This window comes from Bombus vosnesenskii, unplaced genomic scaffold (genome assembly GCF_011952255.1).
Source record: "Bombus vosnesenskii isolate JDL3184/JDL3185 unplaced genomic scaffold, Bvos_JDL3184-5_v1.1 scf7180000013883, whole genome shotgun sequence".
Classification (NCBI taxonomy): Eukaryota; Metazoa; Arthropoda; class Insecta; order Hymenoptera; family Apidae; genus Bombus; species Bombus vosnesenskii.
Genome location: NW_022883264.1, coordinates 463,091 through 482,143, shown reverse-complemented (window position 1 = coordinate 482,143; position 19,053 = coordinate 463,091). Strand labels below are relative to the sequence as shown.

Here is a 19,053-nt window from a genome sequence, read left to right as displayed (position 1 = left end):
AATGTTTAAAACTATATATTTGTATGTATAATATTAATAGCATAATTTTCTTGACAAAATTGCAGAATATTTTTTATTGCTATTAATCTCATGTAATATGTAATTATATTCTGTAGAAACTGTGAAAATTTCTTAATTTATTAATATCCACGTTCTTTTACAGATATTTCATCCATATAAAATTAATTCTACTAATTTGTTCTATTTGTGTTTAATATTTTTTATATATTAACAGAGAAAATATTAATTTTATATCGTTAGTTCTGTAAGAGGCCACATCATTTAATAATGGCGGTAATGTCGGGGCACAATCGAAGTTAACGTTGAATATCTTTATCTATATATTTCTTGGCGCAGAATATCACTAAGTAGATGCAGTATCTAGTTGTGTTATCTTTCGAGGATAAATCCCGACGAATCAGCGGTCAGTTCAGTTACAGTTCGGTTAGTCTGCAGCGTCTTGTTCTGTCAAACTGGAGTTTCGAGACTGTCGTGAAACAGTGAAAGTTCGAAGCGAAAGCGAAACGACGGGAGTGGCCCTTCACTCAACGTAATTGAGAGGGATTCATTAGAAATGAATTGATTTCTTAGTCATTCTCTTACTGAATAGCAAAACTAATTTGTGTTCACAATCCTATATTCTATTGCAATTTACAGCTGGAAGCCATGGAGGACTATCTGCCAAATGAATATGATGTCGTCGTCGTAGGGACGGGTATTGATTTTTGCAATATACGTCTTATTTATTTTGCTGCTTCCTTTTTTTAATGTTTATAATGACTTATCAAATTTATAGGTATGACGGAGTCTATTGTCGCAGCAGCTGCAAGTAGAATCGGTAAAAAGGTCCTTCACCTAGACAGGTATGTCGGATTTCTCTCTTCTTCTCTTTCTCATTCGATCTTACTCTTTTTTGCTTCCTCGCCTCTTACTTCTTACTTCTTGCTTTTTGCTTCCTCCCTTTTTTCTCTTTTATATTTCTCTTCCTTGTTCGCTTATATTTTCTTATGTTTTTTTTATATTTTACATGTTCTCTATTTCTTTTCATGTTCCATATTGTATTATTAACTAGGAAATATTTATGTATTTTTATATACTTATATAAGGTGCTCGATTTTAATTAAATAAATATATTTATTCAGCATTTAATTAGAAATTTCTTATACATATTAGAAATATTCGTTTCAAAAATTATATTTAAATAATTATTTTTACACTTATAACTTCATTACTTTTACATTTATCAAATTTAGATATAAAATAAAAATATGATAATTTATAAACAATTGTATCTTTTTATTAAACATTTAATTCCCTATTGAACAAAAATTTATGTAATAAAATGGAATTTTTTTTCACACAGTAGTAATTATGTTCAAATGAACAAGAAATACTTTCAATTAGCGTTAAAAACTAATTTTACAAGCATTTAATGAATTAATATATGCAGTTTTTATAATAATAACTTTAACATTTTAACATTAAAAAATTTTTTAAGTAATATAATTAAACATCTGGATCTTTGGATTTTCAAGATTATACATATTCATGTATATATCTTCCTAAATTCTATAATACAATTTGTATAATAATGCATTATTATATATAATTGCATAATAATAATATAGTTGTATAAGTTTATATTCTGTATAATGATCCCTTATTTGTGAAAATCCTTTATTGTTATATCTTTTAAATATATCTTTTGTACCTTAATATATAAAGAAGACATTTTAAATTATTTAACCAATTAAATAGTTGTCTTTTTCATCTATATATTTTAGATAGATATAAATAGTTATGTATTACATTGTAGTATATGTATTAATGCATCTTTTCTACTTAACTAAGTTATATAAAATCAAAAACTTTCTATTCTATTTAAAATCATAGTTACCAAAGAAGTGTTGTATTTTTATAGATGGAAAATAATGCAAATAGATATAATACTTCAGAGTACAACCTATTCATGCAAAATATTTTCTGAGTGTTATAAAAAGAATATTTTAGTTCATTACAGGATTTATTCTTTTAGTCTTTTTGTCTTTTAGTCTTTAGATTTTAGTCTTTTATGTAAATTTTTTTTTTTAAATATAGTACATTATTCTCTTTGTTCAACATCACCAAGAATAGTCTATACTTCTAATTTTTTTTATGAAATGTTTCGATTTTTGTTTTATAATTTCTTGACTAAAAACTTATATTTGTAAGTAATAAAAAGATTACTCAATTCTTTGAAATATTTTGTGTATTATATTTTTTTTGTTTTTTTGTTTTATATTTATATTTATTATATTTATATTTTAATACAAATATGGTGTAAATATATCTTTATTATTCCAACAAATCGAATATTTAAAAGTATAAATATTCGAATATTCAATTATTTCCAAATAAAATTTTGAATCTTCCTGTGATCTTTTTGTATTAACGATCATTTTTTGCTGCAGTACAATGTCTTTTTTTATGTTTCATTAAATAATATATTTTCAGATTTAACTCCTTTCAATATAATTTTTTAAAGCCTGAGAGTCTAAGACTTAGATCTTTTTACTTTTTATACATCCTGTATATACATATATAAGTACATATGCCTATAATCCAAAATTTCTGTGATGATTCAAAATTATGTTTGTCTAAAACAGTTTTCTAACGATATCACAACCAAAAAGAAAATAAAGAAATATATAAAATAGTTGAATGAATAAGATTTTCACGAAGAAGTCTTTGATCCTAAGAAAGATGACTTTAAAAATTTATTATGGTATATGTATCCAACTTCATTAAAATTTGGAATTAAAACTGGATTTGGATTAAAAGTAGGAATTTAATTTATGTAAGAAATTAAAGAATTTATGTATATTTATTAATACAAAAATCTATGAGTATGCATGTATCTATGCGTGTGTGTACCATGTGATTCAAAATGCTCTTCATATATCGTACATACGAAATTCTACTCTAAGAACCACATTAATGTGTAATGTCTGCAGTGGATTTTATTCTTTTTCAACATTTTTTAACCATATTTAAGAAAATCTTTTCTTTTAGTTTTGAAGGTAATGTTCACAAATACGAAATCAAAAGGAATACTGTACAATAAAATACAAAACTAAATTGTAGTTAATGTATGCATATGTATTTAATAAATTTGATTTTCGTTTAATTTATTTTATATATTATTTATTTTTTTTATAAATAAAGAAATCGTCCCCCTTTCCTTCCTGCTTTCGATGGTGATATATATATATATATATTAGTTTTATAAAGGATGGCTCATTATTGAAGGGGATGATTCTTTATACAAAATATATAAAATATACACGCACAAATATATAAAATATATCATTAATTATTAACCTTTTTACTAATGAAACTAAGCACCTGTAAACAATACAGGCTTATTTGTAATGTTTTAATGTAACAATTATTTCAAATTAAAAAAAAATGTATATGATGAACATTGTAATATTTTCATATTAGTGACAACAAACATAACTAAATAATTGTCATTTACTTGTAGCGATGAATATTATGGCGGTCTATGGGCAACATTTAACTTTGATGGGCTACAGAAATGGATAGAAGACCTAAAAGTTCCCAAAAACACCACCAAGGATCTATCTGAAGCCGATTTGGAACCTGAAGAAAAATTTCTAAAAACTAGCAATGAATATTCAACTGTTGAAAATATTGAGGAAACATGGTATATTTCAAAGTAAGTTTCCTTTCATGAATGTACGCATATTTGTGTCTTGTTCTTCTTTTTAATTATATTTTTGTTACAGTGAAGCCGATCTGCCAGTAGTTTCTTCAAAAGATACTCAGACTGATAGTACTGGAGATGTTAGTGGAAATGATGATGAAAAAGCTGATGATGATAAAGTTGAAAAAAAAGAGAATGTTAAACAGTGGAGTATAGATCGTATAAGAAAAGAATACAGAAAGTTTAATATTGACTTGGCGCCAAAGGTATGAAGATAAAGAATATTATCATCACATTAAATACAAGATAAATAACTATAAAGGCAGATTATATTTTTCATTCTTTTGGTTTTTCTCATTTTTGTCTAAATAAATATATCTACGAACAAGGTCCTGTTCAATAGGTGGAAGAGTAAGCGTGACACCGTTTTTAAGACTCATTATATTTATAGAACATTAAGTATAAGAAGCAGTTTTTTTAAATATATTTATTTAAGAATTGTGTATAATATATAAATAATATATAAATATATTTAAGAATTAAATTTTGTTTGTCAAATATAATATTATTTATTGAAAAATCTAAATCAACTATCATCTTATGGAATATATTTATTATTGTTTCTCATCTAATAGATTTCAGTTATCAAAAAATTAACTATTTTTCTACTATTCTATGTATCTATTTCTGCTAAAATTCAAAATGTTTATTAAGTATCAAAAATTGGTTAGGACATAGTTATATTTTTCATCTGTTGTTCTTATTTTTAAATTCATTTGATTATCTATTATGATTTTAAAATAACTTTTAAAAATAGAAAAGGTATATAATATTGATAAAATCTGAATTATGAAAATGTTATTTCATTCATTTAGGTAGTACCATATCAATATTTAAATATTTAATTCTATTTATCTAAATATTTCTTATTTACCCATTAATTATGGAATGAATATCTTTTTTAAAATAATTATTGTAGCAATATTGTAATTCCTTCTGTTTATATAAAATATATTATGTCAGAAATTACAATTAATTGATTGACATTTTATCTATCTAAAACAGTTATTATTTGCACGAGGTGAACTAGTTGAGCTCTTAATCTCCAGTAACATTGCTCGTTATGCGGAATTTCGTGCAGTGTCCAGAGTAGCTACATTCATGGATGGGAAATTGACACAAGTACCTTGCTCAAGAGCTGACGTGTTTGCAAATAAAACTGTTAGTGTTGTTGAGAAAAGAATGTTAATGCAACTGCTCACTTCATGCATGGAGCAAGGCGCAGATAGCCCAGAATTTGATGGTAATTACTTGTACTTTTTTTTATTTCAATTTAATTTTGTAATATGATGTCTAAGCATAATATTTTGTTACTAAGAACACATCTTTAAAATATTCTGGGCAATATAAGATTTGTAGATCTTTTATTTAATAATTACTTGCTTTTCAAGACAATAATTAGGAGTTTATAATGTTTTTAATATACGCATATAATATATTAAAAATTAATTATCAAATACAATATAATGGTCTATGTAATGAAAGTAACTTTTTTTGATACATAATGAAGAAAAAATTTATTGAGTCAGTTTAGATTTCATTACTAATAATAAATAAATAAAAAGTGTATAAGCATTGTATTTTGCTATATTTTTTTACATTAGGAGAAATCGTTCATAAAATGGTATTGTTTATATGTAAATTATGTAATATACATACATGCATACATGTATATGCAACAGAATTAATTCAATATTATAATTTATTAGTTTTATTTGCTATTGTTATTTTATTAAATAATATCTATTAACAGGATTCCGTGATAAAACCTTCTTAGAATATTTAAACACGAAAAATTTAACACCAATCGTGCAGCATTATGTTGTTCAAGCAATTGCTATGGCTACTGAAAAGACTTCTTGTAGAGATGGTGTGAATCGCACGAAACATTTTTTGAATAGTCTTGGACGATATGGAAATACACCCTTTCTTTGGCCTATGTATGGTAGTGGAGAGCTACCTCAGTGCTTTTGCAGGTACAATTTTATACATATATATACAATAATGTATATATAATGATCTGTTATTATACTATTTAATATGTAAATATCATAAATAATTTAAAAAATCATTACTATTATTTACAGATTATGTGCAGTATTTGGAGGAGTTTACTGTTTAAAAAGGCAGCTTGATGGTGTAGTAATAAACAAAAATAAATGCAAAGCTATCATTAGTGGCAAACAAAGAATAAGTTTGGAACATTTAGTTCTTGGTCAAGGTCATCTGCCACCAGAAGTTGTAGCTTTTGAAGGAGAGCAACGAATATCACGTGGAATTTTCATTACGGACAGGTAATAGTTAGGAAAAACAAGAAGAAACAATTATATTAGGTTATAATTGTAATAAAAAGAAGTTGCGGTCCAAAATTATCTAAAAACAACTAACTATATGAAATTAGTATAATTGAGCTTGACAAGATATAAAGTACTAGATTTTTTAAATAATAAATTATATAATTTTATAAACAATAACAAATTTATATTAGTAACAGAAAGCCCTACTTATATTAATTATAATATACACAAATTTCTGCTTCTAACCTTTTCTAATTTATTTTTCAATTTTTTAAAGTAGTATTTGCTGATAAAATTATCTTTTCAAATATTTATTTTAGGTCAATTATGCAAGGTGAGAAGGAAAATTTGACACTTTTATATTATCCTCCGGAACAACCTGATCAGGAACCTGTTACACTGATTGAATTGGGACCATCTACAAATGCTTGCCCTCAAGGATTGTGTATGTAGAATTATTACATTTATGAAAAATTTATATAATATGAAAATTCAAATTTTTTGGAAATTTTTTAATTTATTCCAAAATAGTTATGGTTCACATGACATGTAAGCGAACAACAAATGCAAAGGAAGACTTGGCCTATGTTGTCAATAAATTTTTAAGAGCTGAGCCACTTGATCCATTAGCCATTCGTTCATCTATCCATAGCCATACACAGACTGTTTCTCCAGATAAAAGACATATTCAGGTATGTTTTTCCTGTACTAGCTATATATTTATGGTACAGATAAATATTTATATTTACTTATATTTACATAATAAATATATTTTTCAATTTTTATGAACTATAGGAAAATTATATTATTTATCACATGATTATTTTATATTTTGTTAATTTAGTTTACAGATGTCCTGGTACCACTAAAACAAATTGATTATAAAAGAAATTGGAAGATATTTTAGCAATATATATTCTAGAGTTTCTTATTTCTTAGATATTACAAATTTTGAATTAATTTATTAAAGATAAATATAGTTCTGAAAATATATTTATCTTCCTCTTTTATAAAATATTTCGAAATTTTTATAACTGTTATATTCATGTTGATTCAAAATAAAAACCAAATTTCTTGTATGCAGGAAGGTGATCAAGATAATAGAGAAGAGTCTACAGAGAGTCCAAAGCCTCAAGTTTTATGGTCATTGTACTTAAACCTACCTGCAAGTGATATTAAATTAGAAGAGTCCACGCCAAGTAACCTTCATCTGTGTTCAGGACCAGATTTAGAGCTTGATTTCGATTTCGCAGTTAATCAGGTTAATTTTCTCTCAAATTATAATCTCGTTTTAGCGTAATTGTGCTTTTAACTGATCCCAAATGATAAAAATGGTATACATTATCATAAATTTTTAAATTTTGTCAAGGCGAAGAGCATCTTTGAATCTATGTATCCTGACAAAGATTTCCTTCCACGTGCACCTGATCCAGAAGAGATTGTACTTGAAGGAGAAGAAGCGCCAGGACCGAAATTTGAGGGAGATACAGAGGCTGAAGAGAAACAAGATGTTGAGAAAGCCGAAAAAGAGGATTAAATGATCTTTTTTCGTCTTTTCATCTTGAAAACACGGGCCAGCTCCCTTAGCCGCACACCTCTTTCTATCCAAAGTTACACGCGTCTTCTTTCGTTTGAAAGTCGGAAAACTTTTATTCGAATGATTAACGAACATTTTGTTTGTAATTGAATTACCAGTTATGTCCGTAAATAGTGCTAGATATTATTTTAATCTAAATGTTTATTTAAATTAAAAACGAAATTATACTATTTATTTCGACTGTATAAAACATTGTTTTTGACTAGCACTCTTTGTAGACGAAACTGTTTGGAAAAAAACTTTGGTTTCTTTGAAGAATTTTTATTGCTAATCAACTTAAAAGTTGTTCGTAAATTTTCGAATAAAATTCCAATCGACTGGCGCTCAAGTCTGCGTTACACTCGCTCTTTTATTAAATTACGGATCAATCGGCCGAAAGCATTAGTTTTTCTTTCTTTCCTTTCTGGTCAAACAAATTTACTTTCAATGTTAAGTTTCGAGGAAGTGAAATGTAGTTTTATGATAATATATAAGAGAGATGTGGAAGAACTAAAACGAAAGATAGATAGTATTTATAAACTAATTCTTCATTAAGTTACGTTAGATTTAAAATTAATCATAAATAAAAAATATATACGATAATTCAATAATTTATAAATGTGATCGATTTCTAATTTAATCGGAAATTATTAAGACAATTTAGCATCGATTATATTTATAAATTGCTGACTTATAAGGATACAATGAGAAAATAAAGTTCTAAAATAATAAAATTCTCATTAATCTTATTTTCTCTAATCACTACGAATGTAAAAAAGCACATCATTCCACGTTTCTCTACTATATCAATATAAAAGATATTATAATGTCTTTTATCGGATTATTAATACGTATTATACATCATTAGTGTATTTATTACGCATTATATTGCATAGCATAGTTTACTCATTATATATTGTTAGTGTAAGAACAAATTTAGACTGCGAAAAATCAATCGTTCCTCGACTATTTATTTATTTTTCGAATTATTTAACTATTCTACGTTATATTTCATTATTCGTTGTATTAATTAACATCACATAATTTTTATTAGATTCCATTATTTTTTCATTACTCTGTTTTTTAACTTTAGTAATAATTTTTTACTTGAACAATATTACATCACTTTTATATTACTATTAGTAATTTTATATACATATATATATATATTTTTTGGTTTTTCTAATCGTTACTATTTGTTTATTAAAGTTTGATTTACTTGTTTCCATTTAATTCGTTGAGTTGAACTTCATTTAAGTAATTCTGTCAAATATTAGTTTGGATAACTAACATTATTCGGTTTATTTAAATTTTTATTTTATATTTTCTAAAACAGGTATATTTGTTTTAGATAATTATATTTTTAATATTTATGTAAGTTAACGAAAGCAAAGAGAAGAAATGCTATCGGCTGGTTCCGCTCGTATACTATGAAAATTTTTAGACACATTGATCGTAGAGCGGCTTGGATGTCAGAATTGATAATCATTTTCTCGCCGTTACTGCTTCGATGTGCGCGCATTTATTTGCATTTAACTGATAATACGCCGTACTCAGCATTGAAATACAGTAAACTGATACGAACTGAAATATAGTTTGTTTTATCAAACTTATCTCCTGAAAAAATAACAGTGATTCGAATTTTGAAAGGAATTTCACTTCCTATTCTCATCACATCATAAATTCGTAATTCTGTAAAATACTTATTTAAATTGACTGAATAACATTTGAAGGAATATAATTCTAACATAATTCCAAATTAATTCATTCTTTCAAATAAAAATGATATAAAAGCATACAATTTTTAGAAAATTTTATAACAAAACATTTTACATTGTTTTGTACTTGAGAACTTTAAACATACAGATTAATAGATACTTTTTAAAGGAATAAATCCTTTCAGAATTCAGTTTTTTACCTTTTCTGTGATCAATTTTTAAATAGGGAGATAAATTTTATACTTATTTGTTATTATTTCTTATTATATTAATATTCTGCTTTTTCAACACTATTTTTTTTTATTATATGATATGATACATGATTGTTATTTTATATATTGCTTATGATTTATATATATATATCATGATAAAATTTCACATGCACATATTGTTGCACTATATAAAACGAGTCAAAATAAATATTATTTTAATAAATATTATAATGAAATTTTATGTAACTAAAATTATTTTTCGTTATTTTATGTTTCTTTAATTGTCTTATTAAAACAAGCATACTTACACCTAATATTTCATATTCAGTATTAACAAAAAAAGCTAATTTTGAAAACATTAAACATATTAATTATAATTCAATGTAGAATACGTTATTTATTCAATAATGAAAGTAACTACAACTAGAATTATATTAATATGTACTTCATATCCTACACATAATACTACATAAAAGAATATACATATACATATATTAATCATATTAACCACAATTTTAAGATTTACAAGAGACATTTTTTAAAAAGTTGTCTATTTTAAAAAAATTTATGCATAAAGTAGTTCATTTTTACATATTAATATTTGTGTTAAAAGGTGAAAATAGACTTTGGGATTCCAAACTTTGTTATTTCATTGTACATAATATAGCGTAGTTTATCTTTGTTAGAATCTTAAGTTATTTGTAGGCTAATTTGCACATGTAGATTATAGAAAAAAATACAAAATACTGATATTTCAAAGTATTTCAAGTTCCGTCCCAAACGGCCACTGATGGTACCCAGAATAATATCCACAACTAGTAATATTTTTGCACGGGCGGTGATGGTCTTTCCCCATAATTATTATTTATTTACAGTAATAACAATATTTTACAATGTACAGCATAATGAGACGAATATCTTTCAGCATTGATGATCTTGTCTTTTTCGTGAGGTGCACGTAGTAAATACATAGAATTTTACATTCCATAGTGTGGCTGTCAAATTCTTACAAGATTTCATTTTGGAATTTGACATTGGAATTATTAAAGATCATTACATATTTTTTATTGACATCATATGTATACTTTTAACTATCTAAATACTTATTTATAAATCATCCTTTAAAACAAGATATTAATTATAATAACAAATATTAAATAAAACAAAATAGACTAATTAATACAGATTATAATATTTGATGAATTTAAGGCCAATTTTTTTCTGTATTAAACATATTTATCTACAAATCAATTTAAATAAATCTAAATTTTAAAGTTAATCTCTATAAATATTATTATGTATATTGTAAAATACATAAAATACTATTTGTATTCTGTTATTAAAATTATTATATACATACATAATAAATTTTGATTACAATCAAATGCATATATTTTAAATAATGTTCTTTTCATATGCAGGTTTACCAAAAAGAATTCTATCAAAATTAAGATTCGATAGGTCAAGCGTTTTATATTCTCCATCAACAATTAGTTCTGAAATTGCTCTACCTACTGCGGGTGCCTGTTGAATTCCATGTCCACTAAATCCAGTTGCAAAGTATAAATTCCGATAATATGGATGTAGTCCAATTATTCCATTTTGATCAAAAGTATTGAACTCATAATATCCTGCCCAAGAAGACTTTAACTGCAAAAATAGTATAAAAAATTGCATTTCGAAAGCTATTAAAGTAAATAATTTAATTTAAGTAATTTGAGTAATAATACAAATGTTATCAATTTATTCGTATGTATAACTTTAATATATTAGGTTGTCCGAAAAGTTTCTTTCGTTTATGAGGAAATCATAGACGCACAGTGTTTTTTGTTTCATATTATTTTGTCGAATTACGTATGATCCATTTTGTTATGTTGAGATAAACACCGCGACATTTCACAGACCTGGTTTCATGTTTATATGAAGGTGCACTGTTATAAAAAATACGTTTGCGAAAGAAAGACACTATTCGGACAACCTAATACATATCAGTGTATTTATATTATATTTCTATTATGTGTAAATCAAACACAAACCTTTAATTTTTCAAAAACTGGGACTCTGTGTGCGAGTACAGGCCAAATTTTTTCTTCAAAGAAATCATAATCAATACTTAAATCTTCAGTACTAGGTTCTTCGGATTCCTCTGGTGATCTTCCACAAATATACGTACCTGCCAGACCTTCTCTTCTAAAATAAATATTGATACTTAGTTAGTAGTAAACACAAGTTTCAAAATATTAGTTTCTAGAAACAACTTTTATTTTATGAATAATGTTTACCTAACAAATGTTCCAGTATTATCTATCAATAATGGGGCATTTAAACTTGGTCCATCAGGACAATGAACGCAATAAACAAATCTTTTCCTATAACACCAACAATATTTGTGTTGGATTTATATTAATAAATAATAATAGTATTGATATAAACTTTCATTTCAAACTTATTCAAACTTATTCACAACATGAAATTATGATTACCTTGGTTCAACAGGTAAATATATTTTCTCTAATCCATTTTCTGTTTGAATATTACCCAATTTGTCAACTATTTGTCCACTAAAAGCTCCAGCAGCCACAATGCAAATTGCAAATTTCATATTATGTATTTCACCCTCTTTGGTTTTTACCTAATAAAAAGTAAAAAGAGATTAGCTGTTAAATACAAATAGAATAAAAATAAAATAAATATAAAAGTATGCTAAAATATATATAAATAGATATAAACTTTTGCACAGTTTTGCATACTTTACATACTTCTTTTTTCTTGTGTATTACAGAATATTTCTATATGCTTGTCTCTACATGTACATGCTTATGTCTACATGATTAGTGAAACATATATATCCATGAAAATGTATATGATTTATTTAAATATTATTATGAAAAATAATAAATATATTAACTTCAAATATTATTTAGTTTATAAATTACATATTAATATTATTACTATTATTTATAATATAAATTGCCCAGATATATATACAACAATATATAAATATTAAGAAATGTATAAATTAATAAGAAACTAATAATCAAAAAATTAAAAAAAATCCACTAATGATATATCGAAATTTGAAATATATTTTATTGATGTTTTTACTGGCTTCAAATAATTATTACTTGTTTTAATCACACAATTTTCCTCATGGATAGTTTAGCAGTAAAACAATAGATGTAAATTTTTAGTTTAGATATAAATTTTTATCTTACTACTCACTCAGTGAAATTATGTCACTCCATATGTATTAGTTATTTAAAACCAGTTTTAATGTATTACTATAATGAAATAATAATATTGAATGTAGTCATTATTTATTAATATACAATTATTTCTTGAGGAACTGTAATAAAATTGCATAAAAAATAAACAAACATCTGGATACTTTTTAGCAGTAATGTAAATATAATACTGAATATCAAAAATTAGAGTGATAATTAATATATTACTTTAACAAAATTAAGTCTTACAATCAATCCATCTAGTTGACCAATGTTTTCTTTGCCTTTATAAGTAAATCCTTGCGCTTCACCATAAATATATCTTGCTCCCAATTGTAGTGCTTTCTTTTTAAAAGCAGAAAGAAGAACCCACGGGTCAAACCAACCCTCTTTTTCTAATCCTAAACAACCTAGTTCGATACCTTCTGTATTTATCCAAGGAAACATACTTTTCAATTTAGCAGCTGATAATATAATATTTTTTGCTCCAAGGAAATTTTGTAATTTAGAATTTTCTATTAATATTTGAGCACTTTGCTCAGATGCTAATGTTAAATAACCATATGGATGGAAATATGGATCAATTGCGGGTTCTCCTATAATGCCTAAATATTCATTGATGTTACGTAAAAATTCTGCACCAAAAAGAGACATTTCAATATTTTCTTTCAGAGAAAATTGTTGACGTAAACCTCCACAAGAAAGAACTGTTGATGCTGTAGTATACTGAAAATAAAATTTACTTTTACTTATTAAGTAATTTCTTTATTTGATTAGATCTTTTTTTGGTAAATTCAACTGAATAAATTTCAATCTTTCAGAACGAGCCCTCTAATTTTTATGAAACTGGATATTATATTCATGTTATTATATTCACTTAAACTGTAGAACATAATTTCTAAATTATTTTTATACTGCAACTGCAAAACATAATTTCTGAAGAACGTACCGTAGGATCTCTCTCTATTACCACAACTTTGAAATAATCTGAATAAACTCGGTTTCTCAACCAATATGCTATAGAACTGCCCATTATCCCACCTCCAATTATTACAACATCACAAACTTTTGGAACTGTTTGTGGCCGACCCATCCATTCAGCTAATATATCATCAACATCCTTCGCAACAAGAGATTCTTTTATCGATGCCAAACCTTTTTTAAGTGTTTTTGATACTATGGTTTTAGAATCTTTTTTAGTTGGTACAATTTTATCTGGAGTATCCTGAGAAATTACGTGGATTAATATAAATGTGAAAAAATGTTATATTATGTTTCTCTTATCATCTTTTATTAAATTGGCATTACAATTAGATATACAAAATTGATGAATGTCATACAGCTTAAAATTACATGTACACATATTGAAAAAATTCTATTATATAATACTATATTTAGAATTTATATATTTTGGAAAGAATTAAAAAGTTGTTTTATTTGGTTAAAAAAGCAATTCCTTGTTTAACATTAACAAATTTATTTTCTCATTCGATACAAGGACCTTGCGATATTTATTAAAAAAATTAATAATGATGGGAGTTACATGATTATTATTCTGAACTACTTATATGCAGAGCAATTTATTTAAATTAAAAATCTGAATTATTATCATTTCTATGGAATCTTCTTGAAGATTATTCCAAGGTCATTGACATTATCTTTGCATATTTATTTTTATAATGTAATGTTAAAGTTCGCATCAAATCAAGTTGCATCAATTGTGAAACGATAATTTTGAAGAATGAACTGAGTTTAGATTAGCAATGTAAAAGTAATAAAATAAGGGAAGTTTTAATACAAATGAGTTTATTTCATATTCAAATTGTACTGTTTCATGTTCAAATTCTAACAACTAGTAATACTATTAGTAGTAATAATACTAAATTAATTAGTTTCTAAATTTCAATAAATTAGTAGTAATAATATTAAACAAATAGTAATAATCTAACAATTAGTAATTAAGTGGGGTACGAGTTTCCAGAAGGGTAAAACAAATGCAGACAAATTTATATTTATTTTAGAATATGTACTGCAGAAGTTTGCAATGTAGTATGAGTACTGAAGATGTTCATGAACATGAATTTATAACTTCTAGTTTATTCGTATAAATATTTTAATGATACTGATAATAAAATAATGTTACAGCTACTGACATTAGAATAATGTTCTTTTATTCTGAAACATTGTCACTTTAACGATTAAAAATTAATAAATATACATTAGTAACACAAATATTTTTTCTTATTTAATCTAATGTTTTGTTCTTTTATTATATTCATATCGCAATTTTATTAACAATATCGATACCTTTTTTAGAAATGTAGTAAGTTTTATAAATTTGTGTGTATAATAAAGCTTGTTAACCAATAGCTGATTTTGTAAATTATTAAATGTTCTCAAACAGTTAAGTGAATGTGGATTGTAATAAATAACATACAATGGAAGAAAATAAATATAAATCGCACAAAATCAAAACAAATAACTTAAATTATTAACCTCAATATTATTGTTTACCATGTTACCTTTTTTGAATAAGTTCTTTTTGTTTGTGAGAACACACATCTTTGTAAAAAATTATTTTGTACTTGCAATTTAACAAAAGAAGGGAACATTTTTATAACTGCTAAGAGCTTACACATACGATTTAATTCAAACTAAAATTTTCCTGCTACTGTTTCGTTAGCCGGTAATCTCATAACTATATAAAATTTCTTACAAACGATAACATTTCAATAAACACTGAAAAATTAGATAATTCTTTTTTATGAAATACCGTCATTTCATCAAAACCAAATTAAGATAAAACACGCATCTTTGTTAATAAATCTCATTCTGTCGCAAATTATATTCAATAAATTGTTGTAATTTTCTCTGTATATAAATTGATTTAATATTTAAAATCTATTATTATTTCATTTAGAATATATTATAAATAATATATTGCAAATTTGATATATTAAATACACTGACAAATTAATAGAATTAGATTATGATACACCATAATTATAATAGTAAAATTATTTATAGAATGAATACATGTATGAATTTGTAAAACAAGAGATAAAGTTGTCATATCTATTTCTTATATTTACAATTATCGTATGAATGATAAATGTATTGCATAAAAATAAATGATATCACGTATAATATATTATACGCGCATTATATGTATACATATATATCTATAGATACCATTTATTTTTTAATTATTTTAATACATTATATGCATTCAAAGATTACATTTACACATACATATTTGATAATTTACTAAGAAACTTTTGTTAAGATACGGGTGTGAAAGGAAAATTTTAAGACGACAATGGTTCTATTAAAATAACTATATTTATATATAACAATAGCTTAAAATATAACGACATCATTTATGTATATAGTATTTCTTTCAGTGTGTTATATAAAGATAAAACAGTTCTGAATACAAAAATCAGATTTGTTTAAACTACTTTCTTAGTTTAATATTCCTCAGTTGTTGTGTGTTGCATTTTTTTATGATAGACGAAACCAATTTCATAATTTAGAATAAATAACCATAATTCTTTCAGGAGAAATAATTATTCTTAGAAATAATCAACCTTTATTATTTTGTCCATCAATCATGTTACATGGAATGAGAACCAACTTAGGAATCATTCCAGGTGGTGCTATAAATTGTTGAGTACTTTGGGGTGTGTTACGTCCAGAATACTTAAGTTCTGCTTCTGTTACAATTTTACAAATATTCATTTTAATATCTGCTTGAGCTTTTGGAGGGAGTCGCTTGACAGTTTGTGCCATACTGTCAAAAAAGAGCTCTATACTACTTTTTCCTTCAGGAGCTAGATAGACTTGGTCATAATTATTTTGTGTATCCTGAAACATATATTGAATTAAAGAATAATAAATTGCAATTAGGAAATACATACTAGTTTCGAAAATTGCAACTTACTTCTGTTTTAGAAGAATTCTTTACAGAATTATTTGCAGCTGGTGCACTAACAAATATTGGTGTATCAATTGTTTTATTTTTAAAAGGTGAAGTTTTTAAGATACTGTAGGTTGCAGGCACTTCCAATGATTCAATTTTCACTTTTTTCGGTCTTATTTTTCTATATTTTGATTGAATTTGCTGTGCATATGAATCAACATCATGATGCATTGCATTTCCTACCTCTATACTTTTTACTACGTTATCACCATTATCATTTAATTCCATAGAATCACGATCCAACACTGGATCTGCAGTCGTTTCTTCCAAAACTTCTAAATATTCACTATAATCTTCATCATTACGATCTTCTAATTGTTCTAAAAGACCTTCAGAACTAATTCCACCTGCATTTATATCCTGAATATAGTCTTCAGTTAATTCTATACTTTGAGGTTGATAATCCGATTCATACCTAAATAAACACTTTTGTTGATATTTAATCATTCTGCTTGAGTATTAAATAAAGTTAAAAAGTATAAAATTAATAAAAAATAGATAAAAAATTAATAATAAATTAATAAAAATAGAATATATATCATGTAAGCTTAATAAAATTATTATTATATAGAAAATCATTAAGAATTTACATATTATTCTTACGGAAACTTTAAGAAACTAAGATGATCTTCAAAAATCCATTTTTTCCTACGAACTCCTTTTTCCGTTCTATTCTTATATTTAAGTATACGACAGTAAGTATCTCTTAAATTTTTCCATCTTAATCTCACCCAGGTGGCTAAAAACATATTAATTATATCTATATACATATCACTTTATAACAGTAAATTTAAAAATTCTAATTTATAAATGTAAATAAACGTAGGCTCAAAAAACTTTAATTACAAGAAACAAAAAATATTACAGATGTATAAATTCATATTTTTTCATAGATATCAAAATAAATATTGTATAAAATAAAATAAAACGTTTTAACGCAATGAATAACCACATATTCCATTAAATGTTATATTATCTTTTAAATACTGCAGTAATATTCATTTAGACATAAATTTGAAATTAATACTGGTTATTATACATACTTCTACTAATGTTTTTGTAAATAAATATTATTTAAATTTCGTTTTATTACTTAAACTTTCACAGTATTTACACAATAAGATTAATAAAACGAAATTAATATGTATACAATTTTCCAAACTATGTAGAAAAATTAAAGAAAACATTTTGGCAGTAGAAATATTGTATAGCGATGATATATTAACGAACATACAAAATTATCCGAAAACAGTGAAAGAAGAAAAGGAGTTCGTACGATCAAGACCAAGTTCATCCGAAATCCTCTTCCAAACCTTCTGCCGAAATTCCTGAAGTTTAATAGAACCTTTCACTTCAGCACTATATAAAACTGGATGTTGTTTTATCGCTTCAATGATCTTCAGCGAAATTTTATGCGAATCAGGCGGCATCGTCGGCACCATTTCGTCCGTTGAAAATCGTTCGAAGAAGTAAACAATGTCAATATTGGAAACTCGATCCTATGTTCTTAATTTGATGACTAAATCAAATCTTTATATTGGATGAAAATTTCAAGCTTTATTCGTAATATAAATACTGGAAATTTATTTAATAGTTAAATAAGATTAAATTAATGGTTACATTTATTTTTACTGTTAATTCGTGAATTAAGTAAACAAGGTACATGAAAGAAAATAAATTATATAAAATTGTGCTTTAATATTACGATCAAATTTTTTAGTGAAACTGGAACGATTTACTTATTTGAGAAAATTGAAGGTTGGATTCTTTGGTTAATTCGAATTTTAAAGATTTTTGCTACAAATATTGCTGCTTAAAGCAAATTATAAGTCTTGTGTTCATCGCACAACTATGCGATTGAAAGTTTCTTTAATTGTTGAAAAGGCTAAGGTCCTTGTCGCGTCTTAAAAATTAGTCGTTAAGTATGCTGAAAAATAAAGAACCCGTAACGTAAATAAAACGACAATCGCCATTCTTTGTGATTAACTAGACTTCCGTCGCGCTGTTTAACCGGAAGCATCCTATTTGTAATATTTTTCTATTTTAGATTACATATATTATTTGAATTTTACTATAATCATTTTAGCTTTCTTACGCTATAAAATAACATTTCTATTCGATATGCTTACTATACTTTAATACATAAAAAATTCATATGCTGATAATAATATCTAATATTTAATAAATTTGAAATAAATATATGCTAATGTAAATCACAATATAATAGTGAAACAAAATGCGAAAAACAATAAATGAAAAATAAAAGAAGAATTATATT

General features: G+C 25.2%; 2 protein-coding genes across 2 annotated transcripts; one reads left to right on the top strand and one right to left on the bottom strand.

Annotated features, from left to right (window-relative positions):
- Positions 1 to 392: 392 nt before the first annotated feature.
- On the top strand, positions 393 to 8,575 carry LOC117239151 (rab proteins geranylgeranyltransferase component A 1). The gene is made up of 12 exons (XM_033504515.1): positions 393 to 550; positions 658 to 715; positions 797 to 863; positions 3,524 to 3,718; positions 3,789 to 3,972; positions 4,772 to 5,009; positions 5,520 to 5,742; positions 5,854 to 6,060; positions 6,384 to 6,508; positions 6,595 to 6,755; positions 7,148 to 7,324; positions 7,433 to 8,575. Exons 2-12 carry the CDS (start codon positions 667 to 669, stop codon positions 7,598 to 7,600), a joined length of 1,794 nt encoding a protein of 597 aa, XP_033360406.1. The 5' UTR covers positions 393 to 550; positions 658 to 666; the 3' UTR covers positions 7,601 to 8,575.
- Positions 8,576 to 10,129: 1,554 nt separating this feature from the next.
- On the bottom strand, positions 10,130 to 18,777 carry LOC117239060. The gene is made up of 12 exons (XM_033504332.1): positions 18,515 to 18,777; positions 18,052 to 18,350; positions 17,379 to 17,514; positions 16,737 to 17,190; positions 16,382 to 16,660; positions 15,316 to 15,447; positions 13,743 to 14,018; positions 13,043 to 13,519; positions 12,053 to 12,201; positions 11,852 to 11,938; positions 11,606 to 11,759; positions 10,130 to 11,219 (listed from the first exon to the last, which is right to left on the bottom strand). Exons 2-12 carry the CDS (start codon positions 18,215 to 18,217, stop codon positions 10,965 to 10,967), a joined length of 2,565 nt encoding a protein of 854 aa, XP_033360223.1. The 5' UTR covers positions 18,218 to 18,350; positions 18,515 to 18,777; the 3' UTR covers positions 10,130 to 10,964.
- Positions 18,778 to 19,053: the final 276 nt, after the last annotated feature.